The 13,262-nt window shown below is 46.7% G+C and overlaps 2 protein-coding genes across 2 annotated transcripts in view; both read left to right on the top strand.

Moving 5' to 3' along the window:
• Nucleotides 1–4,415, top strand: part of LOC311357384 (carbohydrate sulfotransferase 8-like) — a 37,560-nt gene extending 33,145 nt beyond the window's left edge. The window contains exons 3-4 of the mRNA XM_084477319.1: nucleotides 1,847–1,887; nucleotides 2,380–4,415. Coding sequence (XP_084333445.1) covers nucleotides 1,847–1,887; nucleotides 2,380–3,441 — 1,103 coding nt within the window. The 3' untranslated portion in view covers nucleotides 3,442–4,415. The remainder of the gene's footprint in view (nucleotides 1–1,846; nucleotides 1,888–2,379) is intronic.
• A 2,270-nt stretch (nucleotides 4,416–6,685) lies between these two features.
• LOC311357325 (BTB/POZ domain-containing protein kctd15) lies at nucleotides 6,686–13,255 on the top strand (the record flags this gene model as incomplete). Its single annotated transcript, XM_084477229.1, has 5 exons — nucleotides 6,686–6,769; nucleotides 8,594–8,769; nucleotides 10,330–10,474; nucleotides 11,968–12,270; nucleotides 13,094–13,255. The coding sequence occupies exons 1-5, from the start codon at nucleotides 6,743–6,745 to the stop codon at nucleotides 13,253–13,255; spliced, it is 813 nt and encodes a 270-aa protein (XP_084333355.1). The 5' UTR covers nucleotides 6,686–6,742.
• Between the last annotated feature and the right edge of the window lie 7 nt (nucleotides 13,256–13,262).

Genomic DNA, 13,262 nt, shown 5'->3' with positions numbered 1-13,262 from the left:
GTCTCACACCAGGTAGGGTGTGTGGCTCACCCTCGGTGTCAGGGTGATCCGGAGACACTGCTGGGGAGCCATCTGGATCTCCCCCCACCACACACACCCTCGGCCAATGCATACACCATTAGCATGACGTCTGGGTACGTGTGTACGTGTGTACGTGTGTGTGTGTGTGTGTGTGTGTGTGTGTGTGTGTGTGTGTGTGTGTGTGTGTGTGTGTGTGTGTGTGTGTGTGTGTGTGTGTGGCTTCATTTTGCATATCTGCAGGTGGTCTATTGTGGGAAAATATTGTGGTTAGTGTGCGTGTGTGTGTGTGTGTGTGTGTGGGTGTGTATATGTGTGTGTGTTTGTGTTTGTGTGTGTGTGTGTGTGTGTGTGTGTGTGTTTGTGAAATGTTAGTTCATAGTGAAATGTTATCTTTGAGACAAGGTCTCGATATATTTTGGTGATGTGTAATTAAATGTGATGGTCTGTGTAAAAGGCTTGCTGGGGTTGGGTCATGATATCCTACTGTTACCCTGTTCATGAGCTGAGCTATCACTTTCTGTTTCACGTTGAAGTGAAACATACTTCGCATTGACAGGAAGTCGAGTAATTGCAGAATGGTTGAGTTGCTCCTCGAAGTGGAATTAACCTGTGAAGTGTTTCTGGGAGGAGGTTTAGTAAAATACCTTACTGGGAAACAAATGATCTCAATGCCATGAGATAATATTACATAACATTCCCCCCTACATTAGAACATAAGGTAATATTCAGCTCATAACTTGCCCAAATGATAATCAATGCAACCAAAAGTGACGTATTTGATTATGTTCCCTTCAGAAAAATATCTGTTTTTGAATCTACGAATAGGAGACTTTTATCTTTTTGCTCTTCTGCTCAACAAATGGATCTCAGCTTAATACAGATTAATTAAAAATGACATCTGGTAGGAAAGTTTTGTCGCCTTCTTTAATGTTGTTGATCTGGCCAACGAGAGCCTCAATTTGTTGACAGACACACGCACATTTTCGAATGACTGCAATAAGAACAACAGAATTACACCGACGGGGTGTTTTAAGTGTAATTAATCATGTGGGAGAGATGAGGCCAATCTGCCTAAATAAACTTGGATTGGGCTGATCAGGCACCCTTGCCCGGCATCCATGTCAGATACATTCATTTTTCCACATAATCCCATGTCGATACTTAGTTTCACAAGTGGGGAATTGGCCCCTCGGTCACTCCAGATATTAGCATAAAGAAAAGAGAGGTTGGAAAAGCTGATAATGCTATTCGACCAACACATTTTTGATTCAGTATTTTTTTATTTGGGGCGATATGTTGTGAATTGCAGAATTAGAATGAGGTCTATAGGAGGCCTAATAGGTCCAATCTTCAGCTAAAGCACCACTGTCAGCCACAGTAGATGGTATATTAGGCATAAATGTATGATAGAGTAGGTGTGTGGCTAGATCATGCAGGTATGAAGCACGACTCGCCTGGGGACGTTTTCCGCTGCGTCTTGTGGAAGTAAAAAGTGTGGACTCGCCGGTTCTTGATTGTTATACTGTCTGCATCATCTCTATCTGTCATTCACCCACACACTCGCACATGACCCTGGTCTATTTATCAGAAGATAATCTGATAACATATCTGGGCAATGCACTCCTCTGTCCTCCAAGTGTTTTCTGTTGGCCACCAGCTCACCAGAATACTCAGAGCCATTCAGAGCATCTATAGGGGCTCAATTTAACAAAATGCTTGGGAAGGGGTATATAACTAAGTGTATAACTGCTCACTTTATACATTTCTATGTCACTTTTGTGAAGGAGCTATTTTGACAGTTGTTTTTCTGATTTGTCTTCCACAGTAACTAACTCGGTGGTTGCACCTAGTTGGCCTGTTGAAAAGGTGAGCACTCATATTACAGCACTGTTTGAACAAAGCTCTTAACAAGAGTTATGGGTCTGCTTTTGTTATGTACCAGGGACAATGGCCAGGGACATGGTCATTGTTAATAGATGATTCAAATGTATGTAAACTTGTGTGATACGATCTGTAAAATGTCTTGAGCATAAGCAAACGTGGGCGGATATGTAAACTAGGCTAGACATAATTCATTAGAAGCGGCGTAATGCCATCTTGTGGGCTGTTTGGTGTACTACACTTTATTTAACCAATCTGGTATCCGTCTCGCTGATCGTGCATATAATTTGATAATATCGGTTTTGACAAAGAAAAGAATATACAATCGTTTGGGCTTGGACCAAAAATCTTACAACATATAAAATATACTCTCTGCAAACCAATACTTGAACAAAATCAAGTTTATATTACAAATAGAAATGAATAAATACCTTAATCATCTTATTTGACATTTGTCGATTCTATTTTGGATTTCAGGACTTTGACACGGGCCGTCCAGCAGAGGGCGACGTGGACCGGGGCTACGACTCGCCCCAACGCCTGGCGAACAGAGCCTCCTACCCCACCCTCCGCCCACCCCTCCCTCAGGAGCCCTCCAACGCCTCCGCGGCGTCGCACGAGGACCAGGCCACCAGGCCCAAGCTACGGCTCCTGGAGGACCTCTCGGACCCGGCCGGCGGGGGGGCTGCTGGGGGCCCCCACCAGAAGCTTGCACTGGCGCAGGCCATCCGGCGACACCAGCTGAGGAAGATGTGCGCCAAATACCAGCCCAGCGTGGCCAACAGGCTGCTGTCACGGCGGCAGGTGTCCCGGGTCTACGTGGAGGACCGGTCGCGGCTGCTGTACTGCGAGGTGCCCAAGGCCGGCTGCTCCAACTGGAAGCGGGTGCTGATGGTGCTGGGGGGCAGCGCCGCGTCCCCCGGGGACATCCCCCACGAGGCGGCGCACAACGCCAACAGCCTCCGCCGGCTGGACGGCTACGACCGCGCCGCCATTGCCGAGCGGCTCCACGCCTACACCAAGTTCCTGTTTGTGCGGGAGCCCTTCGAGCGGCTGGTGTCGGCCTTCCGCGACAAGTTCGAGAGTCCAAACTCCTACTACCACCCCGTGTTCGGGCGGCCGATCATCTCCAAGTACCGGGCCAACGCCTCGCGCAGCGCCCTGCGCACCGGCGCCGGCGTCACCTTCCGGGAGTTCGTCCAGTACCTGCTGGACGTGCACCGGCCCGTGGGGATGGACATCCACTGGGAGCCCGTCAGTCAGCTGTGCAACCCCTGCCTGCTGCGCTACAACTTCATCGGGAAGTTTGAGAACATGGAGGAGGAGGCCAACTTCCTGCTGCAGAACATGGGCGCGCCGGGGAACCTCAGCTTCCCCCACTTTAAGGACAGGAACCCCCTGGCCGAGAGGACTTCCTCCAGGATCACTCAGAGCTACTTTGCACAGTTGAACTCAATGGAGCGACAGAAGATCTACGACTTTTACTACATGGATTATCTGATGTTCAACTACCCCAAGCCCTTTAAGGACCTGCATTAAGGGCCGAACGGGACTTTGTTTGATTGTAGCAGTCTGACTGAACTCAAGGACAGTTTGGGGAAGCGACTTTGTATTCATTGTAGCAAATAATTGTACTCTTTTAAAATGTACCTTAGTGAATTATGGTCTACTTCCTCCATAGAGCCAGCCAGCAGGACTGAATTGGTTATTAAATGAAGCCTCAGTATCTGGCTATGATCTTCACTCTGATTCTGGTTCTGCAGGATAATGACCCACACCACTGAAATCCAAAGTCCCACCCTTGAATAGCAGGAAGCAATATGGGAACATACATTAGAGACTGCATCGTCTAGATCATTCTGCATTCTTATGTCTGCACCTGTACCATTACTATTGTTGCCTAATCAGATACCAGAGATTTATGTACTGGGTGAACTTGAAAGATTTTCCTGTGTGTCCTTCTTAATTATTATTTTTTGATTTAATTGGTTTACTTGTAAGCGAAAAGACAATCCTGTTCCTGAAATTCAGCGTTAGGCCTTCTTCGGCCATATTTAGAGACTTTGTTGTTATTGGTTTATTTAATCTGGCAGTAAATTATAAGAATTATTTTTTTAGATATTCTCTGATTGTAATCATTCTAAATGCCACTAGGTCAGGGGTTTCGTCCATGTGCGTTTATATCTAGATTACAGACCACCAGAGAGTCTGAAGCAGCTAATTGCAAAAATAGGCTTTCAATCTTTGTGTTAAATTTAAACAATGCCACCACTTTTCCCAAACTGCATATAGGGACCTTTGAGGCTAATGCAATACAAGAGTAATCTGCCTTTATCTAACTTTATACGTTTCAACAGCGGAAACCTTTATCAGACACATCAACGTTTTCAGTATTACTTGTCTTTGTCTTAGCCACTTTGAAGATGAGTTTTCAGCCTTAACACTGCCATTTTGCCTAATGCATTTAAATGTCATGTTGAAGAAGTTGTGTAAATAAAAGTAGCCTCCACATTGATAGCCTTTCGCTGATCATTTCACCCTTTGTGTGTCCACTAGCACTTACTGATGAATAGGTTTAAAGATATAGGTTCATTGAATATAGCCTACTATTGTCAATTAGGCCTACTATGACTTAATGTAGACTTAAATCCAAATAGGCCTAAATATAGGACTCCATACCTGTTTTCATGAGGATAATAATAAATAAATATAAATAAATTGTAAACATTTATTTAAATCAATGTCTGCATTCAAGAGCAGACATTGAAGGCCTGCTGCGAACGCTCCCAGCATGCTGTGCGTCACCTCCATATGACAGGCGTCATTGTCTCGCCTTCATTGCCCGCGAGGCTCGCCCTTCCCGCCCGTCCCCCCGCCTTTGTCCCGTGAGCCCCCCGAAGGCAGAGACGACTAGTGTCAGAGACGGGGGGATCAGGCAGCCCACCTCAGCCACAACAAACCCCAGCGCCTTTCTTTATTGACATAAATACACTTAATGTGTCGTGTGTTTCCACGGACCCTTTATGTCCACATAAACATGACGCATAGATCTGACCGGCTCCCGTGGTGCAGGGGCCCTAATCACTGGGCGCATCGCTGGGCTATCACTTTAAAACGGCGATGAGGGCCCTTGGCTCTGATGCAACGCTTCAAAAAAATGGAGGATATACTGTTGATAAACACACCACCCCATTATGTTGGTCTTGCTTTACCCATCACTACTAAACATTCTGCAACTATCAGCGTTGTGGATGGCTTTACAAGTTTACATGTTTTGCAGGCTTAGCCTACATTAACAATTATGTAACATGTGATATGTTCAACTATGTTGAACATGAAGGCTATGTTAAACTACATCTGCAGCAGCAGCTGTAGTTTAATTTGAAAGAATGGTGAGCAATCGGGAAGGGTTTGGCAGCAGTAGGCTGCACGCAGCCCCGGCCCCGGGCTGGAACAGATAATGCTGTTGTCTTGGTGCACAACAGACGGTGTGTATGTGTCGCTCTAGTTCCCTGCTTGATTTAGCTCACGGGATAAAGATTGACCAACTTGTCTTAATAAAATAAGTTATAATCTGTGTGTGTTGAGGTGTGGGGGGTTACCGGAGTAAACTGGCTATGGAGCAGCAGTCAGGACATCATGGATATGTCCAGCCACTAGCTGTCCTTATAAGGAGAGTTATGCTATTGAACTAACGTATAACTACAAAACCGCCTAGGAACCAAAGGAGAACCCAAGCCTTCTACGATCTGACCAGTAGGGCGAGCTTGACCTGTCCGGTGGAAACTGGCGGTCTGCAGGCGGACTATTACGCGCGTCTGAACGCAATAGGTTGATCACTTAACATTGTGTGAGTGACACATCGTCAATGAATGCATCGCCTTTGATATCTGAAATACAACACGAGACAACCAAAGCTGATGAGAATACTAAAACCTAATATAACTGTCTGCAGCAGCACGCCCTCGCGGCGCCCATCTCCATCTCCCAGTGCGCAATCATCGAAATGGCGCATTCTGCCCCGGGCCCATGAAAAGGCGCTTTTTTGCCGTGGCATCATGCATGACGACAGACGTCATTTGGCTCTAGCGCCCGGGGGAAGTTGGATGTTGGTAAAATATGAGTCGTTAGTAGAGGGGATGTTGGTGCAGGAGGCTTGACATAAGGCAGACGTATAGCCCTTAATAGCAGCGTGCGCTGACGAACTCCAATTCCATACTGCACACATTACAGATCTACCTTTGACCAGAGCTTACATTGTTTTGGTGTGTGTATTTGTGTGTTTGTGTCCGTGTGGGGATGGTGGTGGAACATCTCTGACCAATGCAGAATCGAGTTTTGACAGAACCGCAATGAATTTAATCGGGTTAAATAGTGTCTGAGACATTTAAAGTCACCTATCGTGCAAACGGAGTATCAGCCCTATTTTTATTTTTTATTTTTAATCTTTATTATTAGGACAGAGGATCACGTATTTCTCCTCCAGCGAGTTGGGGCGAGAGAGAGAGAGAGAGAGAGAGAGAGAGAGAGAGAGAGAGAGAGAGAGAGAGAGAGAGAGAGAGAGAGAGAGAGAGAGAGAGAGAGAGAGAGACGAAGTAATTGTAACCTAATCCTCAGCCCCGAGGCGCTCTCCCATCGCCCCGGGCCCACATTCTTCCAGCCTCCCCCCTGGTTGGCGTCCGACGACTGGCTTCTTTGCGCGGAGATCGAGGCTCGACGGGTCTGTTAAACGGAAGGAAGGCAAAGACGAAGGAAGGACTGTTTTTCCGTTTGCTAAAAAGAAACTGCGATCCTACAGTTATTCCAAAGAATCCCAGCCGGCTCCACACCAGACCCATCCATGTCGTCCGTGTCGGTGTCTTCTCAGGTAAGTCCGCGCGTCGCCTGCTTCATCGCGGTGTCTCGATGCCGGGAATGTCCCAGACAGAGACAGAACAGTCACACACGATGCAAGCGTGTTTTAGATTAAGAAGTTTGTAGCCTAGCCCTCGTTATTGTGTCGTTGTGGATCGCTTTTCAACATCTGCTAAACATAGAAGCCAGCATTTATTTGCCTTTATTCAATGTGATTCAATGCTTGTTTTTTTGCCGGGCGCGCGTGCGCGCGTACACACACACACACACACACACACACACACACACACACACACACACACACACACACACACACACACACACACACACACACACACACACACACACACATACACACAAACAAACAACAACAACAACAACGTACTGGTTTCAAACCTGTACCGTTGGTTGAAGCGGAATTACTATCCCGTTTAGATCGCAATGTCGTATTGGGTCATGGCCAAGTGTGTTTTGGTGTGCACGCGCTTTTGTGTGTGTGACGTGTGTGTGTACAATTTGTACGTTTGTAGCCTATATGCTATCTTTATAAGAATGGATGTATGTACAGAAAGCAGTATATGTATGGATGTATGTATTTATGTATATATGTATGTTTGTTTGGATTTATGTATATATGTCTATATCTTTACATGTCTGTATGTATGTATGTATGTATGTATGTATGTATGAATATATGTATGTATGTATGTATGTATGTATGTATGTATGTATGTATGTATGTATGTATGTATGTATGTATGTATGAATATATGTATGTATATATGTATGTATGAATATATGTATGTATGTATATATGTATGTATGTATGTTTGTATGTATGTATATAGTATGACCTGACCTTTGTTAAGATGCTGTCTGTACTCAGAATACCCAGAATGCCCTGTGCTTGCTGGGCTGTTTGCACCCAGACCCGGGGCTCTAGGCTGGGCCCGGGGGGAGAGCCACGAGTCCGCCTCCTGTTCACCTTTCATGGTTCAACGAACTCCCTAACAATTGCCAGAGACTTTCAATGGGGGGGGATGGGTCAATTAAGGCAGAATCTGCCCTGGCTCCATCGCCCCCTGGCCATAGCCGCCCTCTGTTTCAATGTGGGCACACTCAACCGCAGTCGCCTTATGAATATTGTTCACAGACACAGACAGGCCTCCCTTGTAATCCCTGCAATACGGTGCGAAATAAGTCACTTAAAATGAGAAACAAAACCTCAAAACAGTTTGTTAAGGAACTCATTTGCCAGACCTAGGCCCTGTCCCAATTCTCCCCCTTCCCCTAGATTTGAGCCCTAACCCTAGATTTAATGCGTTCCCGTGAAGGGGTAGATAGGGTGTCCCAATACTTAAGGGAGCAAGGGGGAGTGCTGTTTTCCCCTTAAAATCAACCCTTGAACGCAAGCCAGCTCGGTAGCTGACTTGGAGCTAAGGGCACTCAAAGCAAGTGTTCTTGTTAAGGGGAGAGAATTGGGATTGGGCTGGTAGTATCACAAGAGCATTGAATGTTTCAAGCTAACTCTCAGCACCTTACGAGCTCCTGAGGTTCAATGCTGTGCCGTAAAAGAATATCCTATCAAACACTTACATTACATACACTAGCATCAGGGACCAAAGGGAAAATAAGTGCATGCCTTCGTCTTGTTATCCTTGATGCATCAGGATGCGGTTTGATTTGGTTGATCTCATGTGTCCAATAAACAAACAAGGCTAAAACACTGAAGAGATTCTGAACGGGGGCAGGATCCCAAGTGCTGATTGGCTGTCGATGTGCAGGATGCTCACCCGGTGTGTCTGTGTTCTTGTGGTCTCCCTGTTTGCGTTGGCAGGACGGGCGCAGCATGTCCCGGATGTCTCTGAGCAGGTCCCCGGTGTCTCCCATGAGCACCCAGGGCATCCCCTCCCCGGCGCAGCTCACCAAGACCAACGCCCCGGTCCACATTGACGTCGGGGGGCACATGTACACCAGCAGCCTGGCCACGCTCACCAAGTACCCAGAGTCCAGGTGAGAACCCCGCCCAGAGGTAGGGTGGGCCAGGTCAGGGAAGGACCTGAGTGGAACACAGCGGGTGGGGGGGATTGTGCTGGTGTGATTGCCCTGTGTAAAACAGTGTGGGGCGAGGCAGGGCGAGGGAGTGATGCGTCCCAGGTTTGCGAGTTCTAATCCCCGTGGCACCGAAACTAGGGACCTTGTTATTACGAATCGGGAGATCACAACAATCTGGGGGGCACAATTTGTCAAGTTTTAAACCAAATTATGTTCATGATTATGCACTATTATTAACAAAATGAAGCCTCTTTGTTAGTCTCTAGTCTTTTCACACTCATCTTCGCTCTCTGCCATGTAACTTACTAACCACGCAACCTGAAGCTATCTGAAAGCAAACAAGCAAAGAAGTGACCATGATGTGGCTCACAATGAGCCAATCACAATGGATGGAATTACAACATAGATACACACACACACACACACACACACATGCACACACACATACATACATATACACGCACACACACACACACACACTTACATACTGTACATATACACGCATACACACACACACACACACACACACACACACACACACACACACACACATACACATAAACACACTTTGAAGAACAAAGTATAGTTGAATTGAATATCATTGTGTTTGGGAGGACAGGGCAGGGGGGCGGAGTTAGCCACGAGCTGGAGGCTGAGTCTCCTGCAAGAGCATCAGGGAGATAAAGTAGAGGGCAGCTTCAACTCACTGACTGAGGGAAAGAGACTGAGAGGTAGCACAGGCTGCTAATATATGGAAGGATAATGAACAAGTCAAGACGTGTCGACTTCTAATAGAGTTTATGATGGTGTTACTTTATATGCATATATACAACCATTCCTTTATACTGAGTCAATGTACTGAGATATATATATAATAATAATAATTATTATTATTATTATTATTATTACTATTATTATATTATATTATATCTACTGATTCATGTTTGAAATGTTTACGAAGTGTAGGAAATTTGGAGAAAACAACCAGTTATAACAGATACCCCAAAATCCAATCGTAACCAGCCAAGACATAAAGTAATAGGGAGCAAACTTCCAAACAGCTGTCGGCGTTGTCAGTAACATAATAACTGTTCCCAGTGTATTAGTCTGACTCAGTGCCTAGAGGCTAGCAATTGCAGCATGTTTGAAGTGCTATAGAAAAAATACAAATAATACACTAGGCAAACTAAACAAAGAGTCAAAAGGTTTATACCCAACATGAGTTTTGATGTCTTCTTCTTATCCTTCTTCTTTTCCTTTTCCATCTTCCTCCTCTTCTTTTATTATATTGCTTTTCTAATATATTATTTACCTACCTTAGACTCACTAATATAAATCTATACAATTCATCCAATATCAACTACAACTATTTGCCACCCATTTTCATATCCTATCATTGCTATACTACAAACTACAACAATTACGCTTTACTACTAAACATCATGGCAAACCATGGTTCTACACGTTGTTTCCTATGATTTAACTCTTGGTTTGTTTTCTTCGCTTTCGTTCCTCCAGAATCAGTCGCCTGTTCAACGGCACAGAGCCCATCGTTCTGGACAGTCTGAAGCAGCACTACTTCATCGACCGGGACGGGGAGATCTTCCGCTACATCCTCAGCTTCCTGCGCACCTGCAGACTACTCCTACCCGAGGACTTCAAGGTATGAGGGCACCCCCGTACCCGCTCCGGAGAGCTGGTGATCTATCACAGCCTCCACAACAGTGATGTAGCTCTATGTTGCTTGAGTATTTAGTGTTTCAGTATAGTCATTTAGTATAGGAAATTCTGTCACCCTTTTGAATCACTGTCTGAGCGCTACAGGGTCTCCTGGCTCAGAGAGGTGTGTGTGTGTGTGTGTGTGTGTGTGTGTGTGTGTGTGTGTTCATTTGTATGCATATTGTGGTGTGGGGTTTCTAAATGATTGTGTATTTTACAAAATTAACTTGTGAGGGGATGGGGTTCTTGGGCGAACATATGTATGTACTGTATATGTGTACGTGTATGTATGTGTGTGTGTGTGTGTGTGTGTGTACGTGGCAGCCAGTGTGTTGTGCGTGCGTTTGTGTTAGTCTGTGTGCATATTGAAACGCTCTCGTCTCCTTCTCTGTACTTAGCCAGCAGGGAAACTGTAATTCTGTGCCTTTGCTCAGGATGACTACAACAGCCCGCAGTCAGAGACCCTTTTTTATAAAACACATCTATCCTTTGCTTGGAGCCAACAAAGGGAAGGGAGCTAAGGAGCGCAGGCTTTGATACAGCACACTGCCCCCGGGGCCACAACGCCTCTGCATGCTCTGTGTGTGTGTGTGTGTGTGTGTGTGTGTGTGTGTGTGTGTGTGTGTGTGTGTGTGTGTGTGTGTGTGTGTGTGTGTGGCTGAGTGTGTGCATGCTCTAGGTCAGGATCAGCATTGAGTAAGAAAAAAAAAAAAGAAAGGAGTGGAAAAAAGCTTCTTTATCTCCACCTTTTCTTTTCTTTCTGTTGGTCTGTCTGTCTGTATTTCTGTATTCCTTCCACACGCAGTCATTACAAATGTATTGGTCTGCAGAGTGCTGTGCGAGCATGGCATGCTTCACTGCAGAGCTTTGATGGATCGGGTTTGTAGGATCTTGTGTGTGGAAGATGAGAGGAGATGAGGTTTGAGATCACTGGAAAATAGTAAATATAAATATCAAATTGTGTTGGTTTAATGGCAGTATGTACATTGTTACATGCATGTTTTAATGTCATGGTGTTGTCTGTGTTTTTGGGAATTTGCACCGGTGCAGTGGCTCCAAATGTCACATGGGTACTATGGGATAAGCCAGGGGGCGTTAGCTGGTAGAAAAGAGCCTTTAGCAACAGGGCTTCCTTCTTCGTTCTTCTCTGCTAAATATATTCCCTTGTCTGTAGCAATAAGCCAGGCTATAGAGCCCACTTGCATTTAAACTAGCAACTCCTGAACTCTAACTGTATCATATCCACAGCACTGACACCTCATGATCTCAGCACAATGATTTGAACTTAAACATCCCAAGCTCATTTGCAGTGGTCGCTGTCTCCCTCTCCATGCATTGTAACGCACCGTCCTCCCCTCATCCCCTTGTCAAAGACTGAGCTGACCCGATTCTGTGTGTGTGTGTGTGTGTGTGTGTGTGTGTGTGTGTGTGCGGCAGGATTTCCTGCAGCTCTACGAGGAGGCCCGCTACTACCAGCTGACGCCCATGGTGCGTGAGCTGGAGCGCTGGCAGGTGGAGCGCGAGGCCCAGCGGACGGCGCCGGTGGAGTGCCTGGTGGTCCGCGTGTCCCCCGACCTGGGCGAGAGGATCGCCCTCAGCGGGGAGAAGGTGCTCATCGAGGAGATCTTCCCCGAGACGGGCGACGTCATGTGCAACTCGGTGAACGCCGGCTGGAACCAGGACCCCACGCACGTCATCCGCTTCCCCCTCAACGGCTACTGCCGGCTGAACTCTGTGCAGGTGAGCCGCGCCCCTCTCTGTCAGGACCACCGATGGGAGTGTCAGGCGGGCTGGCTGCAAGGGGCGACGTTAAAAGGCGACATATTGGACCACCAGGTGTGAGTGGGATCAGCCGCTGCAAGCCCTTTTGAAAATCGGTCTCTTCTGACATCACAAGTGGGCGTGTCCACCCAGATGTGTGCTGGATAGATCAGTCTACTGGCCTACCCAGTGGACCGTAGCAAACGTTGCTCATATATCCAGCACGCATCTAGGTGGACACGCCCACCTGTGATGTCAGCGGAGGCCGATTTTGAAAACGGCTTGTAACGGCTAATCACACTCACGCCTGGTGGTGTAATGTGTCACTTTCAACATGTTAGCGCATAGTGCTCCACCCTGGTATGACGAGGACATAATAAAACCCTGGGTACGCCCGTGCCCGTTATCCAGCGATGAGGTCACAGAGGTCGGGACCTCGGCCAGAGAGCGTTACATGCTTGATTCGGGTTAGACTTGTTCCTTTGTGTCCACTGTGTGTGACGTCTGGTCGTGCGTGTGCGAGCCGAGCACAGCCCCCCCACAACAGAGGGAAATAATGGCTGTGATTAGGGTTAGAGCTTTTGTGTAGCAAAAGGACTCAACTAGTCAAAATCAAACCGAAACGTATTAAACAACCGTTTCTTTACAGTACATTAATCTAGCTGAAGCTTTTGTCCCAAGCGACTTACGTTAATGAACGCACAATAAACACATTCAACCATTTCAGAGAGGGAAACAGAATCAAATTCAAGCTACAAGTCGCTTATGCAATGCCAGAACCGACCTCTGACCTTTCCCTCAGGTGCTGGAGAGGTTGTTCCAGAAGGGCTTCACGATGAAGGGGTCGTGCGGCGGCGGCGTGGACTCCTCCCAGTTCAGCGAGTATGTCATGTGTCGCGACCTCCTCCGGAGCCAGTCCATCACCAGCACGCCCCTCCGGATCAAACAGGAACCACTGGACTAGACCAGGC

The sequence above is a fragment of the Micromesistius poutassou genome, assembly GCF_964030765.1.
Source record: "Micromesistius poutassou genome assembly, chromosome: 13".
NCBI classification, from domain to species: Eukaryota; Metazoa; Chordata; class Actinopteri; order Gadiformes; family Gadidae; genus Micromesistius; species Micromesistius poutassou.
This window is presented reverse-complemented; position numbering and strand designations above follow the sequence as displayed.